The 26,857-nt window shown below is 36.8% G+C and overlaps 2 protein-coding genes and 1 long non-coding RNA gene across 5 annotated transcripts; 1 reads left to right on the top strand and 2 right to left on the bottom strand.

Moving 5' to 3' along the window:
* Positions 1–1,680: 1,680 nt before the first annotated feature.
* Positions 1,681–8,258, bottom strand: LOC113668752 (neuronal calcium sensor 1). Its single transcript, XM_027184703.2, has 8 exons — positions 8,090–8,258; positions 7,939–7,963; positions 7,672–7,720; positions 5,378–5,467; positions 5,087–5,165; positions 3,761–3,849; positions 3,014–3,091; positions 1,681–2,843 (listed from the first exon to the last, which is right to left on the bottom strand). The coding sequence occupies exons 1-8, from the start codon at positions 8,151–8,153 to the stop codon at positions 2,721–2,723; spliced, it is 597 nt and encodes a 198-aa protein (XP_027040504.1). The 5' UTR covers positions 8,154–8,258; the 3' UTR covers positions 1,681–2,720.
* Positions 8,259–10,265: 2,007 nt separating this feature from the next.
* On the bottom strand, positions 10,266–26,366 carry LOC149047139 (uncharacterized). Of its 3 annotated transcripts, none has more exons than XM_089205371.1 (4): positions 26,174–26,366; positions 13,168–13,523; positions 12,766–13,005; positions 10,266–12,095 (listed from the first exon to the last, which is right to left on the bottom strand). In XM_089205371.1, exons 2-4 carry the CDS (start codon positions 13,493–13,495, stop codon positions 11,701–11,703), a joined length of 963 nt encoding a protein of 320 aa, XP_089061497.1. In that variant the 5' UTR covers positions 13,496–13,523; positions 26,174–26,366; the 3' UTR covers positions 10,266–11,700. The 3 variants fall into 3 exon arrangements, with proteins under 3 accessions (XP_089061497.1, XP_089061496.1, XP_089061498.1); XM_089205370.1 differs by lacking the exon at positions 26,174–26,366 and adding an exon at positions 24,039–24,295; XM_089205372.1 differs by lacking the exon at positions 26,174–26,366 and adding an exon at positions 23,965–24,086.
* Positions 17,570–18,608, top strand: LOC149047140 (uncharacterized). The gene is made up of 2 exons (XR_016186319.1): positions 17,570–17,707; positions 18,253–18,608. It is a non-coding gene; the product is annotated as an uncharacterized LOC149047140 (long non-coding RNA).
* Positions 26,367–26,857: the final 491 nt, after the last annotated feature.

Below are 26,857 nucleotides of genomic sequence, written 5' to 3'. Positions count from 1 at the left end.
CAAGAGAGGGCATGATTACCTGTTAATGATTGGCTAATCCGTTGCATAGCAACCGTTCGTAATCTTGAAATTTTGATTTTCCTTCGTATAAATTTTGCCCTTTATTGATAAACAAGTAACCCATGAGACCTCGTACTATTAAGGATTAATTGCACGTGAGTTTTCAAAATTTTCCAAATTGCCCTCGTCGCTTCGCGACTCGGGCAATTTTGGAAAATTTTGAAAACTCTCGTGCAATTAATCCTTAATAGTACTTGGCCTCATGTGATTACCTATACAAATCAATGGTAAACCCTTGAAATGCGGGCGGGTTGGCTGTGATAGTAAACCTTTACAATTCTGGAAGCCAATCAGGAAAGAGTTTGAACTGTCTGGTTCAGCGTGAAACCTGCTGCGGTTTTCAAAGTCTTTACTCGACTTTTGACAAACAAGAGGGCAAACATGGTTATTTAGGGCAAATCTATATTTTTGTTATCACTCATTTTATTTTTGACCAACAATTATTCATGTAACTTCTAAGGTTCTTGGAAAGGAATGGAAAAAATTAATAAATGATGTAAGTCTTCTTTACTGACTTCTGTTTTGAGTTAATCTTATGTTAAGACAACTTGCAATTGTTCCCTTGCTTAAGTCATGTTCCCAAAATTTAAGTCCTATAACTATGCCTTTACTGTTTTATGATTCAGAAACTCTTATATTTATCTGCAATTAATATCATTTTTGTTTGCAGTCGTAATTTTCATTGGAAAGTAATGGAAATCTTATGCAAGAATTGAAGAACTCTCGCTCCTGAACTAAGGGTTCACACTCAATGTTGACCATGCTCGCAATTTTTCATCAACAAAAACAAAAACTTCTCCAGGTAAGCATATATCTACTCTTTAGCTTTTCAGTTTTAAATACATCACTAATTTTTCATCAGAGTTTCTTGAAAATTTTTCAATGGATATTTTTTATGATGCAAATGCAACACTGGTTGAAAGAACGTCTTTTTACGGCAATTTAAATGGAAATCTTTCCTAAAAGTTTTCGAACAGCATGTATGGTAAAAATAATTATTGTTAATCAACCTCATAGCATATGCTTCTTCGTTTTGGAATATAATTTCACTCTTTCAAAATCAAATTCTCGCATCGAAAAGACACAAGAAGGACGTGCTTAACATTTAGCGCGAAATAGTTTCAGTGAGGAAAATCCTTCCTTACACGAAAAAAAATTGTTCTATTTATGATCGTCAGTTGCTTTGTTGTCTACGAAACTCTTCTATAATATCGGTTATTGTTTGCAAAATATGGAAGTTCTAATTTTATAATTTGGCAGGAAAGGTCTTTAAGTATCAAAGTTGCGATGAAAAGGAAAAATAATTTTTGGAATCTATCATGAAACTTTTCTGTTGTCTTGAAGGGGAAAAGTAATGATCTTTGTCTTTTCATCGTATACAAAATTTCTCGTTATTATCTTAGAGTTCAATTTCTGATACGCATTGTACACCTTTGCGCGTGTACTTTTGTTGCCCTGTCTATGAGCATTTATAAACGGTTTCTTCTGGATTTTCGTGAATAAGCAAAATATTGGAGAGCCGGAGAGAAATGGAGGTACATCAATTACCTCTTATCAGCAGGGAGTTTAGTAACTGAATAGCATGCGAACATAGATTATACTTCACGACTGAAACTTAGCTTTACATTTGTAAGTTTTAATCAAGCACGCAAGATTTTAAATATTCCTAGTGCTGCATTATGTCATACTGTTGGACCTACACAAAGATACAAATGACAATTGAAAAGGGTACTACATTAAACTACACTGAGAGAAACTTGAGACATAGATAATTTCATACTTTCAAACAGATTTGTAACTTTTATACACACTCTTTAAATAGTAACTAAAAGATACAGGAGATCATATACACTTGTTCACAAGAGGAACCAAATCATAAATAATAAATTATTTCACGCCTTACCTAATGAATATTTTACAACTCCAGTGTAAGTGAAAACGAGTGTTTGCATTGTTGTGATAAATGTTCCCTTACATTATGGTTTTTATCAAAATTTGCACAGTGGAAAGATCATTTTAAGGTTTAAACTACAATGCTGTCATGACGTAGGCTTAGGGACATGTCAATCAACATTTTAGTCTCCAAGGAAAGTGAGCGGAGGGGAATAGAGGAGTCTTGGAATTCAATAATGCCTCTTACATATGCTAGATAACATCAAGTGTATCATGTGAATAAGCTAACACTGATCAGCTAAGTAGTAGCTACATCACTTCTTTATCTCTCCATCTCTCCATACATGGTAAGGCATATCCTTGGTAATGAAGGTATTCATCCTCCATCTCTATGAACAGGAAAACCCTTCCTTGCAGTGGAGCATCCTTTTATAAGCTAAGAATATTCCCATTTCATTCTCATACTGTGCCCTATTCAGTATACATTCCTTTTCCTTGTGAATTCACGTTTAAAATTTCACTGCTCTGTGAGAATAACCTCTCAACCATAATTGTAAGTCGTTTAACTTTATGGGCCAATGTTCAATGAAGCACCTCCCTCAGAGAGACCACTGAATGTGAAGAACAAAAGCCCAACACATAAATGAAAAATATTGACTTGTTCAATGAAAGTTTCCAAGCTAACTGTAGGAGAATTAATTGCTACCAGCTATATGCACATGTAAGACAGTGTAGATCGCACTTTCTAAGAAATTGAAATATGTGGGTCAGTCATCATCAGCTTGTGAGGAATCCTCCTGTGGTAGATCAATAGCTAGGGCCTGTACTATCCAAGGGTCACACTTGGAACCCTCACGAAACTCCTCCATAGTTAACTTGCCATCTTTGTTCTACATGTTGTTAAAGACAACAACACAAAGTTTGTTAGTGCTTCATCTGGCCCCCTTACATCAACTTTGGTAAATATTACAAAAAAAAGGCATTACCATCTCAAAAACCAATACTACTACTGTTCACTTTTTAGAATCACAGTGAGAGAATTTTTATTTTTAGTACTCACCTTGTCCATTTGTTTAAAAATCTTGGTTACTCTTTTTTCTGGCGTGTCTTCATCTTTTGGCAAATCTATAATATTACCCTACAAAATGCAAAAAAAAAAGAATTCCCATTTTTCACTACTGGAGATAACACCATTCGTGGTGTATGTGAAAAAATTTCTTCATTCAGATTGGCTTGGAGAAATGCAGTTTTCACCAGAAATTTCAGAGGTAGTTCAGCAAAAAGGGGGTATGTCAGTGTAAAAGAAACTATCAAACTGTTTAGCTACCCTTACTGTTTTGCCTGAATTTATTTATGACCCAACACAAAATGAAAATTGCAGGGTTTGAATAAATTATTTCTGTATGTGAATCACGCCCTTTGCTTCTGTAAGACTATCTCAAAAATTTTTTAAATGTACAAAGTAAATTGTTGATATGCATATGTAACTACATACTAGTGTTACATAATATTTCTCATGCAATTTGAAATGAACAAAAATCTTGAATTGTTTTAAGGTTACCCTTGCAGTTGTTCTATAGGCTCAAACAAGTTTTGATGGTCTTTAAAAATCTTCCTAGTACTTATTTAAACAAAATTGCAACTGAAATCATGTGACAGCTAATCAGATAATTGATGAAGTTGGAACACTTTTTCTGGAGGAATTTACTTGCACCTGATGAAAGATCATTCACAGAACGCAATTTTTGTTTCTAAATCTATGGTATACAGAAACAAAAACAGATTTGTAGTGTTATGGTTGACATACCACCATACAATAGATTGCTTCTACAATCTTAAGCATTTCATCTCTTGTGATGTATCCATCTTTGTCCAGGTCGTAAAGACTAAATGCCCCTAAATAAAATTAATGACAATGAACAAAATAAAAATTAAAAACCTAATTAAAAACCTTTGTACAAATCGAGTCTGAGTGCACATTGAGAGTAGGTCTCACTTTGAGAATAAAAAACATTTCATAAAGTAGGCAGTCAAGTTTGTTCAAACACTTCTCTTATAAAGAATTTTAGTGTTTTAAAGAAGTGTACAAACAAATTTGACTGCCTACTACAAGAACTGAGACCTGCTCTCAATGTGTAGTCACACTCAATTGGTGCAATTAGGTTTTTAATTTCAAATTTAACTTCCAAAAAATTTTATACTTCTTACACACATGTATATATATATATATTCATTGTAACATTCTTATTATTCACTTGAAAACGACTGAAGTTTGGTTGAAATGTCGTGTTTTACCCTTCATTTTTATTGTCAAAAGTCTTCCAGTAACTGAAACAATTCATAATAAACACTGAAAGAAGAAACAATTGTGAGATATGTGAAATGTGTGCTTTCCAACTCTCCTTTGTTCCATACCAGGGCCCAGTTGTATAAAGGGCAGATAATGCTATCCAATGGATAAATCACTATCCAGCAGATAAGTGATAGCAAAATGTAAAGTGTCATCCACCATTCAGATAGAGATTTATCCAGCGGATAACATTATCCAATCTTCGAACTACTGGGATCAGGATGAAAGTGAATGGAGGCATACAAAAATCAAAGGCACAGGATCCAAACAAATCAGATTTCAATGTACTCAAATGAAAAGGTTATCCCTGAATAACACCTTGTTGGATATGTTGCATCACCCCTTTCAAGGGGAAAGAAACTTTATAAATGGTGTAAAATGTAACACATAATTAAGATTAAGGTAACTTACAACTTGTTCAAATAATCTATCTCTGCATAGAGAGGGCCAAAGCATAAACTTTCAAGGTTTCTCTTTGTACATGTAAATACCATGTTCCCAAGTTTCACATCTTTTGCTATTCATCAACTTACCAGTAGCCCAAAATTTACCATCTTTCTTAATCTATGATAAAAACACGTGGCGCTGTTGACAATGGTGATGCCAGCAGTTTGCGGGTCATTTATCGTCCATATACCCTATGTTACTAAAGGTCTAGTTCACTAGCGATTTCTGTGACTCAGTCTGCAAAGCTTGAGACCACAAAATATAAATAATTTTTTTTTTTTACCTGAGTAGGAAGTTTGTGAAAGGAAGAAAAAAATGAATGCAAACAATACTCACACTCTAATTTTTCATCCAAACTTCCCCGGGAAGTAATTGATAAAGCAGTAATAAACTCCGTAAAATTAATTGATCCATCCTTCAAGGAAAAAATAAAAATAAAAAAATTCAAAATCTTAATCAAGATGTTTGTACCAAGTGTATATTTAGCACAACCAAACTTTGAATCAGTCTGCATAAATCTCAACTGTGAATGAAACTATATTACACATCTCTGCCATTACTCATGGCCTAAAGCAAGGAACAAAGGAAGACGAGGTAGCTGTATAAAAAGACTAGAACAATACTTACAGAGTTTTTGTCAAAAACTTTAAACACAAAAGCTGCAAATTTAGAAGGATCACCAAATGGAAAAAACTGCTGGTAGATTTTTTGAAACTCCTGTTTAAAATGAAAAGAGGTCTCATTAATTCATATAATGCAATTGAAAGACTAATTTGTAATGAATTTTAAAGCAAGATTTAGCCTTCTATTTCTTCTGACTTTTTTATACCCACTATATTTTATATACACAATGTGCACCTAAACAGAGATAATTTTGTAATGCCATTGTGTTCTTCTAGAAAAGCTTACATGTGTGTTACATGCTGCAAATTCTTTAATTATAATAATATTAATAATAATAATAATAACTTTTTTTTTATCCTACAAAATGGATCAGCTAGTACATGAGTAAAAGCTGGTATTAACCCATGTGTAGCATATAAAAAATGCTCTATAACTTCTATCTCTATGAATAAAATATCGACTACTGGAAAAAAATCAACTCTAAAATTAAGTTAGTGAACAAAGATGCGATTTAATATCTAACTCTCTGAAATAACCATATAACTCAGTCTTAAACCTCTTCAAAGAGGTTATGTCTCTAATGCATTTGGGAAAACTATTCAAATCTGCTGTTGCAGAATACTGAAAAGTTGTTTGGCCAGTATAATAACAGATTGACATGCTGCTACTATTCTGTTGAAAAGTATGATCCATTTGAAAGTTATATGAAGGTAACATTTCCAATAATTAAGAGCTTTCTTTTTCCCAACACCTAACCAAAAAATAAATTCATTGTATGGTGGTAGTTAGAATTAAAGAGTTTTGGGAAAAAATGTTTTCTTGTTGGGAATCAGTTTTCAAAACAGATACATGTACCTGTACTTGCCACAGAAAATTTACAATCTAACAATTTGATAACACATTTAAAGCTGCATCTAAAACATGTAGCTATAGATCATTTCATTATCCCAGACCATAATTCATGGTAATTTTCAAGATAAGATAAAAATCTGAAGACAAACATGCATGAACCTTAAATTAAATATCTATTTGCTATATAAAATACTAGGATGCAAACTTCTGATGAAAAACAAGTAATTAAAACTCTTTCAAAGGCAAATGCTAGGTTGCATGTGCCAAAACATGTTAATATAAAATTTAAGTATTAAAATATACAATTTAAATATTATCTGGGAAAGTACTGGCTGAGTTTTGGAACTGTGCTCACGTAAAACAAGCATGTGTACATTGTTTCTATAGCAATGCTTTCTGAAAGGATTTGGCATAACTAGAGAAGAAAATTTGGAATGTTTGGAACTAAAAAAGTAAGAAAGCAGTCAACCTCCCACAATGCACACATGGACATAAAATATCAACCAGATAACAGTTTGAATATCAAGCATTACACAACAAATATGTATTTCCAAGATTTAAATTTTCCTGATAAGTTATGATTTTCAATCAAGATAGTGTACTGACATCAAGCTAAAAAAAGTCAGTCAGAGAAAAAATTGACCATGCAAATTGCAAAATAAGACTTGAGGTGAGGTAACACTTTGCATGTCATAAATTTTTAACTGTCAAAAAAATAAATTATACATCAACCACTAACTCAAAATGCACATTACCCATAGCTAAATCATATCATGGTGAAGCAAAATAAACATCTCAACAGTGGTAAACAATACTGAACAAGTAAACACCTGTAAATCTTCTGATTTTAGTTTTATATTATATTATGATACAAATGTTACAAGCCAAAGGAATAAATTTAAAAGCCCTATTCTAGCAAGGAATAGAAATGAATTGATAGTTATCTGCAATTTCAATATGCCCTAAAGTTCTTTTATCAAACTAAGATATTGATGGATCCAATCCAATTGTGTGGTGTAAACAAATTAGAAGCCTTAAGTACATATTCAGAGTTTAAAGACGGTGTCAAAGGGTACGAATATGAATACAAAGTAAATATATAATTTTGACGAAAAATCGATGTAGCTCGACATACTTTGGAGAGGCTATTTAAGCATTATTAAAAGTCAAGAGTTATATATAACGAATTTATTTCAAAACTGAAAAGGACGAATACAATTAAGCTTAAAGTACAAAGTAGGGAACTTTTAATGCTAGGGTTTCATTACATATCTTTCTGTAGCTAAATAGAACCTTAAAATTAACAAAAAAAAAGTGTTCGTTAAAAAGAGCCACGCAATTTGCGAGAATTTTGAATGAAGTTCAATCAACTTAGTCTAAATTTTCCAGCAATCGTCATAGAATGAGAAGACGGCTTTACTGATTGGTAATTAGCGAACACTGACCTCTTGTCTAAGCTCACCAGAGGGGCAATCTTTCATGAAGTCTCGATACCTACGGGAAATATAACGAAATAATTAGCAAGTCAAATCCCCGTTTGCAAAACTTCCACAAAATGCTAATCAGCCTTGTTAGCAAATTATTTCCATCGAAAACAACACTCTAAACAAAGCCGAAACGGTTGTTGACGAGAGTCTGCCAACTTATGGTAATTACTATGACAAAACACGTCCATTAAATAGCGTTTTACCAAATAATAACTTTGCACTTACCACTTTTGTAATTCCTTTTTATCGACTGAAGGAAGAAAAACAAGGTACGTTCTGGATTAGCGTTGTAGTAAACATATACACCAAATCAAGTCTAATTCAAATACTGTTTCTGACACTAACAACAAGGTAATTGACAAGATCATAAACTTACAGTAAGTGCACTTAAGCAGCTCTCGCATCTCTTCCTGAGTCAGCTTACTTCCCTTGTGCCCCATGATGACAAACACAGTAATTCACTCAAGTTAGCAGCATATCTTTATCACCTGAAAACCACAACTCCACAAATTGACCGCCATCTTAGCTTAGACTACCCAGAATACATTACGATGTTATTGGGGGAAGAGTATTGAACAGTAGCCAATCAGAGAGTGTGAACAAGATTCAGTACTCGATAAACATTTTAGTATGCAATGATGTGTGGAGTAATTGCCCCTCAATAGTTATCATTCATAAAAATATAGATAAATATCCATTGCTCTCACAAATCCCGAGGTAAATAATCGTTTTGGAAGACACCACACAAGCTGAATAACTCACAAACCCGAACATCATTTTAATTTTGACGCGTTCAGTTATTTTAGTCTAATTGCAAAGATCATTATCGAAGAAAATATTCCTACTGTTTATTCTTTAGCAATATCAAAAACTTGCGCATAGGTAACAGCAAGATATTACGTAATTTACGACCAATCAGGGCGCGCTTTTGTCGAGATAATTGTAATTTAAAAGACAAAAAAAAGTTATAAAGTTAGATAAGATACTCGGACGCGGATATTGTTCGCGGATATTATATTATATAGAAAAGGAAAACGTAAATGAGGTGTGAACTCCTAGAAAACGTTTTGTAGTGAAGCGGAATATCTTTAAATGACAGAAGCACATCGAGAGCAGAACGCGTGAATTCGAAACATTTGTTCAGCTGTTAGCTTATTTTAACACAACGTGAAGCCAGAAAACAAATTGGTCCACTAAAATTATCAACAATTGACGATAGATAACGTAATAGGTATTGAGAAGATATTACAGTTCGGCTCATCATTTCACCTCTTTAGCACATACCGTATGTGCGTAGTTTAATTTGCTGTTTTTGAACTTCGAAATGCAGCTTCTGAAGCTGAAAGAGGTACAACACGTGTTCACGTTTCCTGTAGCCCGGTTCCATTACATGATTTATGAGCATTAGTTATTTTATTGACATTTGTGAAAATGCCTCAGCCCTGTAAAGATATCGACCCCGTAATGTTACTTACAGTTCTCGTTCTCTGCTCCATACTTAGTGTATACTCCACAAGTGAATAGTGCTTTTCGCGCACACTGATCGGCTAGTTTGGAAGTGAATAGTTAGTACTTTAAACCTCCTGAAAAGCAGGTGCATTTGTGAGAAGCTTCTATGGGATCAGGGAGAATCTCTTTATCGATTTATTACTGCTTGAATATGGGGGCCAAATGACTCTATCCCGCCCCTCCCAGTCTCCCGGTTCTGATCCAAATTTGGATATCAGGACCTCTCCGTTATTTCAAACTTTACCCACGTTCCCGGGCGTAAACTTGTGCGAAGGTTTTATCATAACGTTATTCCAAAGACATTCCTCAGCTTCTCAAACCATTTTACTCGTTCTTGGAAGGTTTCAGATCATAATTACGGACTTCTTACTGTGCAGCTTACTTAACCTTATTTGCTCCTTGCAGAGCAAAGGCCATCGACGGAATATAATCTTACCATCTTATCTCGGCCCCAAAATGATCCCGAGTCGAAATGATCCTCAGCCCTGTAAAGATAACAACCCCGTAACGATCCCGGCCCCAGAATATTCCGTAGCCCTCAAATGATCCTCAAATTGACCCCAAAATGATTCCCAGCCCTGAAATGCGACGAATCAGAATTTTCCTTCGTCCCACTAAAAAAATTTTTGAGCAATATCTTTCGTCGTTTCGGATTATATATTCACTTGCTATTGGCTAGTCCAAAAAGCCATTCGAAATAGCGGTTGCAGCTTTGGAAAGGCTGTTTTTTTTCTTATTCAGCCTTTGCTCTTTGTTTCTAAGGAGACTGTGCTACATAACGAAAATCTGGCATGGTAGTCACAGTCACTAAGGACTACTGATAATTATGGCGAACATTGATCCATCCTGAGGCAAAATGAAAGCGAGTGATCATGATCTTTACGTTAAACAAAGTGCAAACTTGCACACGTGCCGATCAAGAGCAAAATTTGAAATGAACAGATTCAGAATAATATTTCTTTTAAAATGCAGTTCTTCTTTCAGGTGTGGTGAAGTATCGTGTGTTACGGTATAATCTAACCGACAGAAAATACACTACAATCTTCTAAACTCAATTACTTTATTGAACAGCAAGTAATGTTCTTAACAAGGAGCGCCTCCAGTACCATACTTAACTAAGCCCACCACAGTCTATATCCCAGCTCACCATTAACACAATCTCACTGCTGTCTCCAAAGGCCCTTGAAATAAGCAATCTTCCGCTGTAACTCTCCCCTGGTATAGCTTTCAAAACAGTCGTCGTTCCGACAACACCACGATGAATAACCACAGCCTTTTTTACGATATTTTAGAAGTATTACATAACAAATGCGTGACTTCATGAAACGTTCTGAAAAGTTCTTTGGTATGCAAGTCAGCATGACTCAGCAGTCTGGGGATTTCTAGAAGCTTATGTTTACAATAATTACTCATAACATGTGGAGTTACCACAAACAATGAAAGAAATTTACCATAGCATAGCATAGCGTAAATTTGGGCTTCTAGCTTTGAAATAACAGCCGTTTCAAGTGAAAAAAGCGAACAATTTTGCATCTAGCGAATTAAAAAACGCAAAATACTCAAATACATAATAATATCCCCTCTAAACAATTCGGTTTATGATCCAAAACTAACACAGGGCGATAAACTTTTGGTGATAATTCAAAATGTGATGGTCATTCAGTCGGTTGCGGTCGCTCAGATTTAACTTTTCATCTCGAACGCAGTATTTTATAACACGAGTGCGACGCAATAGTTAGTTTTCTTCAAGTAGAATTATTTCCCTTCAAGCGCTTTAGACTTTCGTCGAGGAAAGTGATACATATAATCCAAACAACTGGTAACAGGCCTTTTATTAAAGATGAGCTCTTCAATTCTTTGCATTTGTGCAGTGACCACGATGGAAAAACTCATGTTCAAGCGGTTGGCTGACTTCTTAGATTAGAGACACGTAATTTATTAGAATACAACCATTTTGAATTCCTTTAACACCATTCAACTGCCGGAACATGCTGTATAGACATGTAGTATTGTTGACGAAGTGCAAAAAGCTATTGAAGGTCATGTTTGCTCCTACGGAATGTTCCTATGGCTAAAATTCACCGTCGAGCGAAAATGTGCTTTTTTGTCAAATGCCTTAAAAAACAAGAAAGTGATTGTAGACCTTCAACATTAAATTTCGTCGATTTACAGCTCACTCAATTCATAAGAGAAATTTCACTTAAACGCCTTGAATCTTAGAAAAAATTGCTTAATAAATATCATCAAAACTTTTGTCCCCTCCCTTACGTATTCTTATTGGGCTCAAGGTAATGAATTTGGATCAACGTCAGTATCTGAGAAAATGCGCACCATCCTTTCCCTGGCCCAATATTAACCCTAACTTAATTATTAGTCGACTGTTATTGGGTTAGGGGAGGGGTAGGTGCGCAGTTGTCTAACACTAACTTGCAAAGACAATCTGCGAAATCTGCAAAGATTTTAAATATTGCAAAATAATCATGCTGCACGGTAATAACAGTAAGTTATTCTCATCTTGGTAACGCGTGAATACTCCATAAAAGGGTAACTCCCTTCCAATTTATCTGAGTTATTTGAGTCCTCGTTGTCATATTGTATATACTCCTCAGTACCCAGGGCCCCCTCTACTTTCTGACACTCAGACGAACCGTAAGCTAGCAAGTAAAAAGGTTTTTCCACGGGGAGGGTGATGGGATCGGACTTGTTACCATCCGTCTGACAACAAAACGATATCCTTGTAGCATTGTCATATATACCATCAGGAAGTGTTCCACCATTACTGTTGTTGTTACTTATGTCTTCGTCATCCCACTGTATAAATCCTTCGCTGAGTCCTACTGGACAAGTGCCTTTCTTGTAAATACAATATTGGCCTGGAAAAACAATTGCTATTTAATTTTTCGTATTTTATTTTATCATAAAACCGGACAAATCACGATCCGATATGTTTCTTTTATGTTCATAATCCTGTTTAGTATCCTATAAAGTTATACGAAGACAGTTTAAAAGCGAAATTATAGCGAAGAGTTTTAGAAAGCGCTGCTCGGGTGCAAGAAAAAACAAAAATGGCTCGAGAGGTGAAAAGTTGGAAGAGATAGAAAGATTCCGTTGGTGGCCTATACTGAACAACCAACGAACAAGCGTTAATAAGTTTATACAGCGGGGGTATGAAATATTCTAGGGAGAAGCCAAATAGTAAAAGAAATTGAGAGTTGTTTTTGGGGTGAAATCATGTTGAAAGTTTGGCCCTTGTTTATGCCCAGGAAGTGGATCAAGTTTGAGATAAAGCAAAGATCGTTACATCCATTGTTAAAACTCACGTGACTCCAATGAATTCTATCAATAATTACTGAGCCTTGAGAGGAAGAATCGAGTAATACCGAGATTAGTCACTAATCCAGCACAACGGGAATATCGGGAAATCTCAAAGAGCTTTAAATAACGGAATAACGAAAAAGGCGTCGTGCTGATGTGAAAGTGTCCTGTTCAACTACGAAAAGAGAAAAAGTTGAAAAAATTAAAAAATGCTTGAAAAATCATTACCCAGAGGCCATGGTTTCGCTCCAGTACCGACTTTGTGTACGTGTTTTATGCAGAAACTTCTGTTCACATGACTGTCCAAAACAACTGCATCTAAATGAAAACTATCCGAGAAGCCATTGCTGTTGTTAGAGTCTTCCGTATCTTGTACCCTCCAGCCTGTCTCCCACTCAGAGCCATGAGGGGGTTGAGGACAGCCAGTCTTGGAACGAGGAAGTCCGTATGTTCCGGATGGCCAGGTATCTGCCGCACAAAAGAAAAAATTTGGCCGTTACACTTCCGAGATCTCAATATTCATAACCCTCTCTAAATAAAAAATACACATACGTATACAAACTTACATACACATATACATACAATCAAAAGATCAACTTTTTAAGATCACGATACTTTTAAAGCACCCACCTCTACCAAATTGTACTGTCATGTAAATCCGTCTTGGGTCTGTCACATAATTGTCTGGTCTTGCCTCCTTGCTTTGCTTATTCAGTTCACAGATACTTTCGTCAATAACAAAGTTGATGCTCTGACACTTTCCTTCTTTATCACATCTCTTGACGCAAACATGCAGGCTCTTGACTTTGAATGTGTCATATGTGTGTCCTTGAAGGGCTTTTTGGAAGGCTGATTCTTGCGACTTGCACTTACCGATGGCGTTAGCACGTGCCATCCTGGATACCAAATGGAAGAAAACAACTGCACATAGCACTCCAACAACAGTTTGGATTCTCATGTTGTGGCTATCAACTTATTTGCGGCTTCTGTATGAAAATGAAAGAGAGAATATTCTTGCAACCAGTGTATCATCCCCTTGATATCGTAGTCAGATTCTACGGTGGAAGGACTGGGTAGGAGACTATCATCCCCTATGACAGAGTTTGCCAAGGAAAGTATATTGATGTTCTTGATGGCAAAAACACAGACGGCGGAGCAGGGTGTGAGAGGGGCTCTAATCTCCTTAAAATCAAATTTGTGGGTGCGCAAGCAGCCCTCTCCACCTCCCACTCCCACTTAGATAAATTATGCTCGAATATGAGAGCAGGCTTTTGAGCGTCTACCTTAAAAGCAAGGTTTAAGCCGAAAATAATGCCCAATGCGTTTCATTATGCTCGATTTGACAATTCAAAATAATAGTCGATAAGAGCCCTGCACCCCCCCCCCCATCACCCCACCTATTTTCTATCACCAAGAGGTAAAACTTCCCAAGAATCGGACTTGATAAACAATACAAGCATGAAAAATAGAAATATTTAGCGTCAGTACAATTCAACTACACCAATTTACTGGCGAATTTATGACAACAAACTTCAAACGCTTACTATGCTCATCTCACTGAGGGCAACACTAAAAATATTCGACAAAATAGGACCAGCAAGATATTTATGCTTACACTATCCCTCTTGGCATTTAATTTACACCTGTGTTGAAGTTTGGATAACTGGGCGTTGCATGGCAATCGCTAAACACAACTAGACTTTGTTTTTATCATAACTCGCCCTACGGGCTCTTCAAAATACGGTACAACTCAGGTAAAAATACTCAGCGATACTACACAACAAAACGTCTAATAAGATATATTTACTGGCTGTTAAAAGTGTTTTCCTTTATTGTTATCAGTTGAATAAGTGGGCGGTGCATGATGGGTAATAGCTATTGACATAACAATGTTAGGGGAAAATCCAACGAAAGAGTTTTTTGGGGAAAGAGAAGCTTCGGTAAATATAACAGAGGTTCGAACGCTCAGCTCGAACGCTTAGCTCGTGCAACGTGAAGGGCATTAGACATTAGGACTGAAAAGATAACGATATTTACCAAAAGGCGGAATAAGACTTCATATAGAGGACTGAAAAGCAGGTGTATTTGTGAGAAGCTTTTGTGGGGGTCTGGGAGAATTTATCCTTATCATCCTGATCTACCTCACCATTAATCACCATTCCATAACTTCATTGGGGATCATTCTAAGGCTGGGGATCATTCTAAAACTGGGGATTATTCAGGGGGTCGATTTGGGGATCATTTTAATGCTTAGACAGAACCTTCATAAATCTTAAGAGGTAAAGAGAGTGTTAAGAAAGTTCAATAAACTTGCAGGGTTCAGATTCAGCTTCAATTAATACGGAAAATCTACTCCATATTCAAAAAACAAAGCGATAGTAGAACTCAATCAATATTTTGAATTGAATTTTGAAAGTAATATTGGATTGCTCCGTTTTTCGCTATGTGATTGGTTCAGAAAACTCGCGCCACTTTCTCAACCAATCAATCAGATGCAAAACTGAAACCAAGCTCAACTTGGTCGCCTGTGTTTTCCCGCACGTATTAGGGAGTTTGATTGCTTTCACTATGAGTCGTTATTATCCAGCTGCACAAAATGGAGTAAAAATAACGCGGCATTAGAGTACAGATGTCCTGCGATATTGCACAGTTGGTTATTTTGTAATGTAAGAAACCTGTTTAATCGGTTAGCTGCGCATGCTACGCTTCTCTCTCTGCCTCGCTTTTCCCGCCTAAATAAAGTAAACAAATAGGTAAAATAAAACAATTGGATTATAAATAACTTATCAATCTTTTTTATATGAAGTATCGCTGAGTACTTTCACCCTTTTTTTGTATCATAACTCGCCCGCCCTACGGGCTCTTCAAAATACGGCACAACTCAGGTCAAAATACTCAGCGATACTACACAACAAAACATCTAATAAGATATATTTATTGGCTCTCAGAGGTATTTTCCTTTGTTCCGATCAGTTGTGATGATAATTTAAGCTTTGGTTTTCCGGCACTCATGCAATCGAACGTCGCTCTATCAAGAACATTTGTCTTCTCGGATTGGGTCAAGAGAGGTGTCCGTAACATCACCCAATTATATTTCGACTAAGTAGTCTAGAATCGGCCCCGAAGGTTAAGAGGGACCTCAGGTGAACCAAGACGGCGACGGAGATGACGAAGTGGAAAAACAAAAGATCTTATGGGTAGAACAATATCTTGGCACGTGCGTTTAAAACTTTGTATTGATTTTTTTCATCTGTCCTCTGCACAACAGCAAAGTGAAATCACCAAAATTCACGAGCTCCGAGAGCGGAAATCCCGACATAAATTTTTTTAAGTTTCCATCTGGAACTCAACACTGATCACGTAGGTTATGCTAAATTTGAGTTGTGACGCGCTATGTGAGGATAAGCACATTTTTAAATCGAAGTCCTCCTCGGAATTGCCTTCCTGACTGCGTAAGGTCCCTAACGATGTAAGCACGGCAGGCTTTGTATTTTCTAGTGACTCAACTGAACAAATATCTTCTTAGCGGTTTCTCATCAGTTTCTCCCCTTCTGCAAAATCTGCGTAAAAGGAACCATACAAGTAGCTATATCAAGGCTGTGCCACTTCTAAATTCATTTCTTCGAAGAGCTTCCTGAAGAAGACTTTCCTGAAAAAGACTTCCATGAGAAGACTTTCCTGAAAAAGCAAGGGTGGACCCCAAAATTTGCACTAGCTTCTTAGGGGCATTTGGGAGAAAGTGTTAACCTTTCGAAAATGATAGATTTTTCATTGCCAGAGAAGAACCTCTTGTATCGTTGAACCTCTTGTATCGCATCAGAAGTAACGTGTCTTGTCTTTGCCCAACTCTGAGAGCGTGGAGCGGCAAAGGCGCGAGACACGAGTCTCGCGTCTGGCAGCTTCTCCATGCCCACAGGATATGCGTGACCTCACTATCTTTAAGAAAAATATGAGACTGTTCGGGGTCTGTATTCCGTTTGACCATTTCATAAGAGTGACGCGAGTCTTTTCAATTGAGTGAAAAAGTCACAAACCCATTCTTTACCTCACGAGCGTAACTACTGGCCACTCACGAATTACAGTAGGCTTCTCCCTTGAAGCAGAAATTGAAATCGTATCGAGTATACTTAACAAATAGGGAAGCCTTGGCTGTGCTCTGTTCTGTTATAAAGCAAGCAGGAAGCGGCTAGAGCACGAAAGAAGTGTAGGGAGAAACACGAGACGTAGTCTCAGGACATTCAAAAGCTGTTTGGAGTTATTATTACAGTTGAATCAGGTGGTCTTCAGTAACATTTTCTGTTATCTATTTTTGTCTCGTGACATATCTGCTCGAAAAGAGAAGAAACTCTTTATTAGATTAAGGGTACTTAAGTACACATCACGTTCAAAAAACATAGATCTATGTGTAAGTGCTTTTAATTGCAGATGAAAATATGTACAATTTTGCTTGGTTGATAATCAATAATGTTTTTGTAGAAGATCAAATCACCTGACAACCCAATACACTTATTCATGCGTACGGTTCACAATTATTTGCGGTCAGTTTTCCTCAGTTTGTATGATTCTCAATAACCAGTATGATTAAATTTGTTGATGAAAACGCCCCTTATTTGATTAAGAATAATAAAAGTAAACAGTGCATATCGGTTTTCAATTCCTGATGGATACTATTGGGCCGTACTTTCAACTGAGAAATTTGCAATCGCATACCTCAGCTCTCTGTGTCCCATGCCGTAAGAGGCACGAGAAAAGAGTTGATGATAGTGAGTCTTGGCTGAGACAAGAAGAATCAGAGAAGAATCTACGGTCCCCAGAAATGCTACAGTTAAACAAGAGAAAACTAAGGTAAATTGAATTAAGTGGTATTTGTTTTACTGAAAACTATCGTTCAGGTTATAAGATACGCGAACTACTCTCCCCACCGATTTTTGTGTGGGATTTCCCACACTTTGTCAACTCCCGCGAAATTTATTTCTTTATTTATTTGTCCACGAGAGAGAAGTGCTTGTCACGTGGTTTCTATTTGCGTTCAGTGAGCCGTGAAGACTGGATTCCAGTCGGCGTTTTTTCATAGTGTATTGTACGGCGGCCATTTCTCTTCTCAGTCGTTGGGTTTTGGAGAACTTATTCGGAATTTCATGTTTGTTTCTTGGGGATTTTTGTTTCCAAGGTAAGGATAAGTCATTTCACATTTTCACGGGGTCTTTGCGTGCTTTAACTTTTCAATTTTGTCGTGGGAGCTTCAGAGATTCCAACCCTCCCGATTTGATCGGGAGTCTCCCGATTTGATGTCTTGCCTCCCGCTCTCCCGATTTTTACCAAATTCTCCCGATTTATCATAAAATTCTGAAAACTAGGGGAAAATTGCTAATCTTTAGAATTTTTGGCGATCTGTCACTGTGAAACACTCATATTATACTTACTTTCTTCGCGAAGAGCATTATGGTATGTTATAACTCAGGCCGGAATGATGTCAAAATTCAGGAAATGGCACTTGAGAGAACCTAAATTTGCAAAATTTCCCGGGGGCATGCCCCCTGACCCCCCTAGAAGCTCGCGCCTTTGGCACTAATAATTACTCCCTATTTTCCATCACATGGGGTTGGAATCTCTGGAGCTTCACGATTAAGCTCTCACGAAAGGCGATTACGTTTGTACACCTGGTTTGTGTTCTTTCTTTCATAATCTGAGGCGTTTGTTTCGTTATTTCTTCAGGTGTCTATAACAAAAGATTTTTTCACGTAAGTCAACACGCTGAAACGCGGCTTGTGTTCAGTGCAGGTTGCACAGGAGCTTTTACGCTTTCACAAGCCAACATTTATCGGCTTGGACCTTCGGTGCGGGTTGTGTCAGATTGAAAGGAGTCATTGTACTCTCGCAAGCCAACATTTGTCGGCTTGAATGTATTTGTGCGGGTTGCGCTTCAAAGAGTCTCAGGGTGTCTCAAAGTGTCTCACTAGTGTCTCAAAATGTCACACGAGTGTCTCAAAGTGTCACAAACTGAAAGAAACTATTGTTTGCCTTGAACTGTCAAGAGTGTTATCTATTTTAATAAACTGAGTTTCTAGTTAGTTGGATTGTTGTTGTTGCTCGCTCAAGCACACAAGTAAATATGGGGATCTCCATTGACCAATTCCGTTCAAGGATTGGATCTCATGAAGATTTACATCCTGATTTTAGTGAAAACTATGACTTCTTTGATGATCTCAACATTTCATCAACATCGCTGAATAATGAACCACTGATATTGAATGAATTACCTGATTTTGATTTTTGTCAAATGGTCCAGACACCCGATAAAGAGCAAAAAGAATTTTTTTAACACATTTTACATCAGATTAAAACCTCAGAAACCCCTTTCTACTGCTTCCTCAGTGGAGGGGCTGGTGTTGGCAAATCGCATTTAACAAAAGCTTTGTATCAGGCAGTGCTTAAGTATTATAACACTAGAGCTGGTGATGATTTTCATCAGATCATAGTTATACTATTAGCTCCAACTGGTAAAGCTTAAGGGTGACACTCTTCATAGCACTCTGGCCATTCCTGCCAATCAATCACTGAGAAATTACAAACAGCTTGATTCAAGTAGACTAAACACTTTGAGAAGTCAATTGATTTTTGTTGATGAAATCTCAATGGTAGGAAATGGTATGTTTGCAATACAGCTAAACAATAGGCTTAAATATATAAAAGGCTGTAGAGAGGATTTTGGAGGTGTGAGCATAATTACTATTGGTAACTTATTCCAATTAGAATCTGTTATGGAAGCTTATATTTTCAAAGACCTCAAAAATGTAGATTTATGCTGTTCTTTCTCCCAGTTTATGGCATAAACACTTAAAAATGTTTGAACTTAATGAAATCATGGGTCAAAGAGACAGCAAATTGTTTGTAGAATTACTTAATAGGTTGCATAAAGGTAAACACACAGTAGCTGACATTGCAAAACTTAAAGAGAGCTATACAAGAAGACATCAACAACCCAATAGATGCAGCTCACCTATTTATACAGAATGCTAAAGTAGATGAATTTAAACAAAGGGCCCATAATGCAGCCACAGGAAACAAATTCACAATAAATGCTCAAGATAGTGTTATTGGAGCTATCTCTCCAGAGCTAAGAAACAAAATACTAAGACAAATGCCCAATGATCCAAGAAAAACAAAACAGTTAGCCTCAACCCTTTGTCTTGCTGAGGGTGAAAGAACACACCTTGTCATGAATGTACGAACCGAAGATGGCATGACAAATGGTGCTGGAAATGTTGTTAAACTAGTTCAGTTACATCAACAAACCAAACCATCTGGTATTGTATGGGTACAATTTGACCACTCAGATGTAGGTCACAAAACAAAAAATGAAAAAAGACATTTGTATGTACAATGAATTGAACACACATGGACCCCAGTAAACCCTGTGACTACATAGTTTGCGGTAGGTAGAAACAGAACAGCACAAGTTGTCAGAAAACAATTTCCACTGCGTCCCGCAGCAGCAAAAACAATTCACAGGTCACAAGGTGATACTGACAGTAGAATTGTTGTGGATTTTAGTACCAGAAATACTATTCCACACATACATTATATGGGACTCAGTAGAGTGACTGCTATAGAAGGCCTATATATTTCTGATTTGTGTGAAAGCAAGATTGCTGTTAATCCAGATGAAGAGATTAAGAACAACTGCAAAACTGAAGCTTTGCATCTCCCTCTCCATGACATAACATTTTCCCTTCTTAAACTGTGTTATCTTAATGTAAGGTCTCTTCACAAACACATAGAAGATATACGTAAAGACTTAATTTATCTAAGTGCTGATATCAATATTTTCACAGAAACAAGATTTAATTCTCAAGATAATAATGACATGTATGACATGGCTGGTTATGTTCTCTTCCATAATGATAACCTTAATTCCAGCAATGGATCAAGGTCTTATAGTGGTACAGCTGTGTACAGTAAAATCCCATACTTACCTGGATACCCCTATTGTCACAATATACATGGTGTTGAAATAACAGTAATTAAGTTAGCAAGGTTTGAGGATTGGACAATCATAGCGATATATCACTCCCCAAACGTGCCTGTAAGACAACTTTATGAAGCAATAACTGAGGTATTAAATAACATTTCACCAGACAACAATATCATTACTAGAGACTTTGATATAAATTGGCTTGTTGAAACAGACAGAAGACCTTTGTATAATTTACTAGAGAGGGATAACCACTACAAACAGTTCATATCAACTTATACAACTGACAACAACAGTAATTGATCATATATATACAAATATATCTAACATTGATATACAAGCAGATGTTTTAGAAACACATTTCACAGATCATAAGGCTGTTTGGGCCTCATTTCACGGTGTCCTATAACAAATTACTTTATCATGATGTACATTGTTTTTAAGTTAAGAGAGCAACAAAAGAAAGCAGTAAATAGTTATGAAAAGAGTTGTTTCTCTTTTTTCAGAGGAATTTGTAATGAGAAACTTGCAAAACTATTAATAAGGAAATGCTGCTTATTCATTTGGTACCAGAACAGGCCTTTTAAAATTAAGTTTGAAGTCATCTTTCTAAGAGTTGTCCAGTTGAACAACCATTTACAAAAGACAAAAATAAACTACATAACACACAGTCCTGAAATTTCAAGGCAGCTCCTTTAGCATCTTGGCTAATTTCTAACTGCAACCTTTATTGACAACCCTGCATTAAACAATTATTCCAAAGTTAAGTCTGCAACCCCTCCTGAAATACTCCAGGATACCAAAAAAAACAACAACAAGCAAACAAACATATTAGTGAAGTGAGCAAACAACCACATGCGTGACTTTCGCGTAATATAAAATTCGTGATTGCAGCATTCCCACGTGCGTAAAGTGCTTGTAACTTACGGGAAACACACGCATGTTACACCAAAAAAACCCGCGTGTAGTACAAGAGGCCGATTACTCGCAATTTCTCGTAGTTTTGAATTTCCCTTTTGTTTTTCAGAACACCCATATACCTGTACTTTTTTACACCGATGCGATAGAAATTAATTGGAAAAACATTCCTTGAAATAGGAAGTCGTCCTGTATTTTCAGCGAAAAAGATTGTCAAGTGATCAAAACAACACCGGCCAGATTATAGTCACGTGCACGGCAACGACTTGTGGAAAGCGATCATCTTTCATTCTTACCATCAAAACAGTCACGCTTGCATAGAAGAATAACAAAACGAAACGATTACAACGGAAAGACCCAAATTGGCGTAGAAAGAAATAATGCTGCAAATTACCATTTTTTTTATGTCATGTGTACATGTTTCCGTGGGAATTTCTGTGTCAACAGCTTGCTGTCACTCACAAACTCTTCGTGGTCCTCGTTATGTTCAGCGCATGGACGATTCGAAGACGCTTCAAATTTGGTTTTTAAGTTGATCATAGCACTAATCTGAAACATTTGAAGTCCATTTCAATATAGTAAATGTCGAAACAGGCGTGTAAAGACAATAAATATCGCAACGATCAGTGCAATCATAATAGCGCCACGACTTTGGACTTACTTCTTCGGGAGGATAGATCTCGAGTTCGAAACCGACTAATTACGACTAATTACGAAGAGTCCACGCTAATTTGCATATCGCAGAGCGCCCACAAGAACTCGTTTCTACGCTATCGTGTATCCACGAGTTAAAAAGTAGTAGCAGAAATTTTTTCAATTTTTTTTCAATGACTGTTACGAAAATATTTACTTCTCCAAGTATTTCCAGTATTGCCGTATAAACAAATAAATAGCCTAAGCCACCAAGAGGTAATTTATTTGTTGAAGACGATTACCAAACGTTCAAAAACACGCCAAAAAGCTTCCAGGGAGGGAAGGAAAGGCATATTGCTTGATAAAAGGAAAAGTTAATACCCCAGATCCCTCCTGTGAATCTGTATTTGTTCAAATAATTCCCACACAAAAATTACTATTCAGACTGTTGATTCCAGGCCTAATATCACCCCTGTAGTACAGTTGACTCACAGTGAGCGACAGGTTTGCTTCCGCTCAAAAACCCCTTCCAAACACTTTGTCAATAAAATCTCACACAAGTACGCATTGCAGACCTATTTTTTCTTACATTCTGTTAATCATTAGTTTCAGTAATTATAAAGGCTTCCTTGTTGATCGTCTTAATAGTAATAGTTTCCAGGATAAAAGGGGAGCAAAAGAGAGAACAGTTTTCTCTGTAGTTAGGTAAGGCAACGTGCCGGCTTTATACTTCTTCCGGCGTTATAACGATAATGATGACAACAATGGGTAAAAAGCACCGTCCGCAAATAATGACGATTATCATAGTTATAAACAAATCTCAGTCATAGTCCTGAAAAAAATCTCAGGGGGTCCTTTGAACCATCCACTTCATCTCGGCAGAAGTCAAAGTTGCCTACACTCATTCTAAGGTTCTTGCAATTTTACGATGAATTTTCAATTCCGGTGTGTTGCACACGCGACTTTTGATAAAAAAAAAAATCTGCACGCGCCATAACTTAAAAGAACGAATCAGCTAAATGAATAAAATCTCTATCATTTTGCATACATTCTTGGGAATAGCAAAAATGACTTAGAACAAACATTCTAAGTATAGTTTTCATTCCGTGCAATGGGGCATAAATAAAAGGTTCTGGTGGAAAAGACACCTTATTTTATACCACAGATGACAAGCAAAAAGGTCATATGGGTACCCCAGTTAAAAATATATTGATAACTCTATTTATTAATACCAGTTCTATTTTAAAGGAAAAAGTTATGAGAATGAAATAAAAGTTGTCTGTACCACGAAGCATGCCCTCACTGTTTAGACTGGTAGTTCTAAAACTTTTTAAGTATGTATTCGAATATCTAATGACGATAAGCCCGCCACCCACCCCACCCCGCGCTATACTGTTTTCACTCAGCGGCTGGTCAGCGGTCATGTTTTTGAGGTAAACATACCGATCGATTCCTGATCACCGTTCTTGTCGTTCAGAAAATCAAAATACCAGCGTGATACTGCCGCGAAGATGAAGCAGTTATGTTATTTGATTCGTACTTCACATTCGACTCGAAGCTTGGGTGGCACAGGTTATTTCTTACGGTGGAATCGACGAGGGGAATTCGAACACTAGTTGTATGCGACTATCTCTTCCAACAATTCAAACACTGGGGATGATAAGTTTAACGAACAATTTCAAATTTTGTCGCTTGAATTGAAAGTAAAGTTCATTTGAATTGCTTTCGTATGTATTTCTGACGGTTTTAGATCTACCTGCTTGATTTATATCGGTTACGCTTCATGTTGACAAGTCCCTCAAAATGGCGGCCAAACTTGGAGATTGCCGAAAATTAGGTAAGTTCACGGAGTTATAAAGTTTTCGTAAAGGTTGGGCCGCAAAGTTTTTTTCCGTACTTACCTTTTCTATGGCACCTACTTCCTAGCTATGCTAGATGGATCAGTTAAGAACGCCTCACTTTTTCAAAAATTTACCTTGAATCTGATCGGTTTTGGCGGGTGTGACTCAGGCGAACCGATAAGATGTCATTCAAGTCTTCCTGTTTCCTTGATTAAAACGTGATGTTTACGAAAGTCGCCTCGATAGATAAGATAGAGTTAATATACATGGCTGTGATATTTGATTTTTGCTGAGCTCCGTAGTTTTTTGTAAATTGCCCTCCAAAGTTGTATGAAAATAAGGTCTTGAAAAGTGTCACGACAAGCCTTCGCTCGAGTGAAATTTAATTTCCGTAAAACTCTGAAAAATAAAGAGATCCGATCAAACGGATTGTGGTTTTAGGTAGGTCGCCCAGGTCGCCAAATATGGTGCTGATAAACATCTTGCATGCCACGGACGAAGCTAATTAAATAAACAGAAATTTGCATAGAGGACGGTTTCGTTTTATTTATCAAGTTGAAACACAAAAATTAAATATTGAATTCAACCACTTCAATAGAAAAATTAGATCTTCAACACATGCTTGTGCAAATATCGTGCAGTTTCTCACGGGCAAGGAAAAAACAATTTTTCGTGCTAAATCATGTGAAACAATATTACATAACACACGCGACAACTTCTTCTTGTTGTCCTGCCGAATATTTTTTGGTTCTGCAAATGTCATCAAATTAGCAAGTAAAATTATATAATGTTAGTTACAATCAGTGGCTCGCTTTATCGCGTCGTTCAATGGACAAGAAACCTGGGCCATGTACTATATTAATAAACCAGAAGAGAAACCACCGAAGCGAAACAAGACCCATGACCTACCCTAATATTTAACCTAAATGTACATATCACACAGGCTATTGATTGCACTGCGCTTTCAGCGCTTTTGCTTTTCGGGCTAACAGGAGCCGGGGAGCACGATGGAGTTTCTTTTTGTTTCGTTCCGTTCCGTTTATATACGTTTGCTGGTTTCGTTTCGGGTTTTCACACAAGCCGAAATCTATGCGCCCGGACGGGCGACCGCTTTTCTTTTTCAGTCGCCCGAGACCAAATGTTAGTCGCCTGAGGCGACCGGGCGCCGCTAGAGCACAGCCTTGGTATAGTTACATGAATGTCTTACAACACACAAGAAATGAGTGAAATCCGTGTTACAAGCAAAATCGACCGGACCGCTCTTACAGAGACACTCTCTTAAGCCATCACCTAAGGCTACGCCAAGATGATTTGACGAAAAAAGACAAACCAATTAGCGTACTTAACGAGGGAGGAAAAAGACTTAACTCAGACTACTATAAAACAGGTGCATTTGTAGGAAGGTTACATGGGAATCTGGAGGCATATTTTCCAAAAATATCATCAGGTTTCGCCTTCTCCCCTCTTCCCCACTATCTTCAACCGCGGATTTCTTAATATTAGAGACTGGTCCATTCCGATAATGCAAAGAAATAAACCATATCCTTTCGCGAATCATCTTCTTCAGGTCAAAAAGGCTTACAACCAGTGAGAATCTAGAATTTCCCATGCCAATAAATTAATTTTTTCTCAGGGATTTGACTCAAAGGAAAATTTGTCTTTGTTTCACTTAGTTTCACCGAACTGATCATAACAAGGAGCATTCTCGCTTTGAGCATAACATATGCTGAATAGAATCTCTTGATGCATTGATGATCAGAAAATTAAGAAGGGGTGGATATGTCTCGTTTTTAATTTACTTCACGTTTGAACTAAGCCATCTATTATTTATTGCACAAAGGTGCCTATTCTTTAATCCTTGTTTACTTGTAAATTATTATTTAAAAACAAAAAGTGCTAAAGTGTTGTTTTAACAATCTAGTGGATCCTCATTCAAACAAACTGGAGCTTCAGCTGAAAGTGAGAAATAACCTTGTGGTATTTTCTACTTTCTTTCTCTATTTCCTCGCAAATCAAACAACTTTTGAAAGTCCAATTTTAAGTACGCCTAGAATTGAAGCATTTTAACCATATTTTTAAATTTGCATGTTGGCTACAGCTGTTTGAAAAGGAATCACTTGAGATAAGTGTAACTTTCGACGCATAGAGAATATCGCAGTGCTTCAGAAAATGCTTTGCGCAACAGGAGTTGATAAGTTGACCTGTTAACGCGCTCTTCAGGCAAATTTACCCATAATTGTACATAAGTATAGTTTGGACTGATTCTTACCTATAAGAAGAAAATTCGTTTCCTTTGCTCGTCCAATCCCGACTACAAACGTTTCCAATGCGTTTCAGCATTAAATAGGCCGGTAATATCCTCTCTGGATTTAAGCGATGTTTTTCTTGCTGGTTCTTAATGTGGGGCTGTCGTAACTACTACCCTTAATTGGATCGCAATCGAATGAGATAGCTTCGTCTGTACTTCGCATCATAATGAGTAACTAATTGTTAATCATCATAATGATTAACTAATTGCACTGAACCCCTATTTCTACTGGCTAACAGTTGGCTTAAAGTTTATTCCAAAATTAGATCTGTGGTAATTTTGCAGCCTCGTTAATTCAAGATAGCACCTGCAAGGAGCTTTTTATTTAAAAAAAGGAGAGTTTAGAAATATAAACATTTTTGGCAAAAGTGTTGGAAAGAGAAAACTTGTTAAAACATTTCAGTTAACTTCAAACTAAAACGCTTCCTTCGAGCTATTTTTTATCTTTGGTAGGAAAAAATTGAGTTTCTTTGGTTTCACAACCTGTTTCGTGCAAGATTCTATAATAAAGATGTCTGTACAATAATTATTTCTAACAGCAGGGTGTTTAAATGACTTTGACGAAACGTCTTTTCGCTGATGCATTGTCAGTAAATATTTGACCATTAATTCTACTGTGAGAGAACACAAATTACCTTCGCGGCA

The sequence above is a fragment of the Pocillopora damicornis genome, chromosome 4 (assembly GCF_964200805.1).
Source record: "Pocillopora damicornis chromosome 4, jaPocDami1.2, whole genome shotgun sequence".
Taxonomy (NCBI): Eukaryota; Metazoa; Cnidaria; class Anthozoa; order Scleractinia; family Pocilloporidae; genus Pocillopora; species Pocillopora damicornis.
This window is presented reverse-complemented; position numbering and strand designations above follow the sequence as displayed.

Excerpts from the sequence above, each read along its gene's own strand:
- LOC113668752 (XM_027184703.2), bottom strand. The coding sequence starts at position 8,153 with ATGGGGCACAAGGGAAGTAAGCTGACTCAGGAAGAGATGCGAGAGCTG. Across the intron at positions 5,468-7,671 it reads CTGGTGAGCTTAGACAAGAG|GAGTTTCAAAAAATCTACCA; the intron begins GTCAGTGTTCGC and ends CATTTTAAACAG. Across the intron at positions 3,850-5,086 it reads TTTGGATGAAAAATTAGAGT|GGGCATTTAGTCTTTACGAC; the intron begins GTGAGTATTGTT and ends AATTTTATTTAG.
- LOC149047139 (XM_089205371.1), bottom strand. The coding sequence starts at position 13,495 with ATGAGAATCCAAACTGTTGTTGGAGTGCTATGTGCAGTTGTTTTCTTC. Across the intron at positions 13,006-13,167 it reads GACAGTACAATTTGGTAGAG|ATACCTGGCCATCCGGAACA; the intron begins GTGGGTGCTTTA and ends TTTGTGCGGCAG. Across the intron at positions 12,096-12,765 it reads AGCGAAACCATGGCCTCTGG|GCCAATATTGTATTTACAAG; the intron begins GTAATGATTTTT and ends TTGTTTTTCCAG.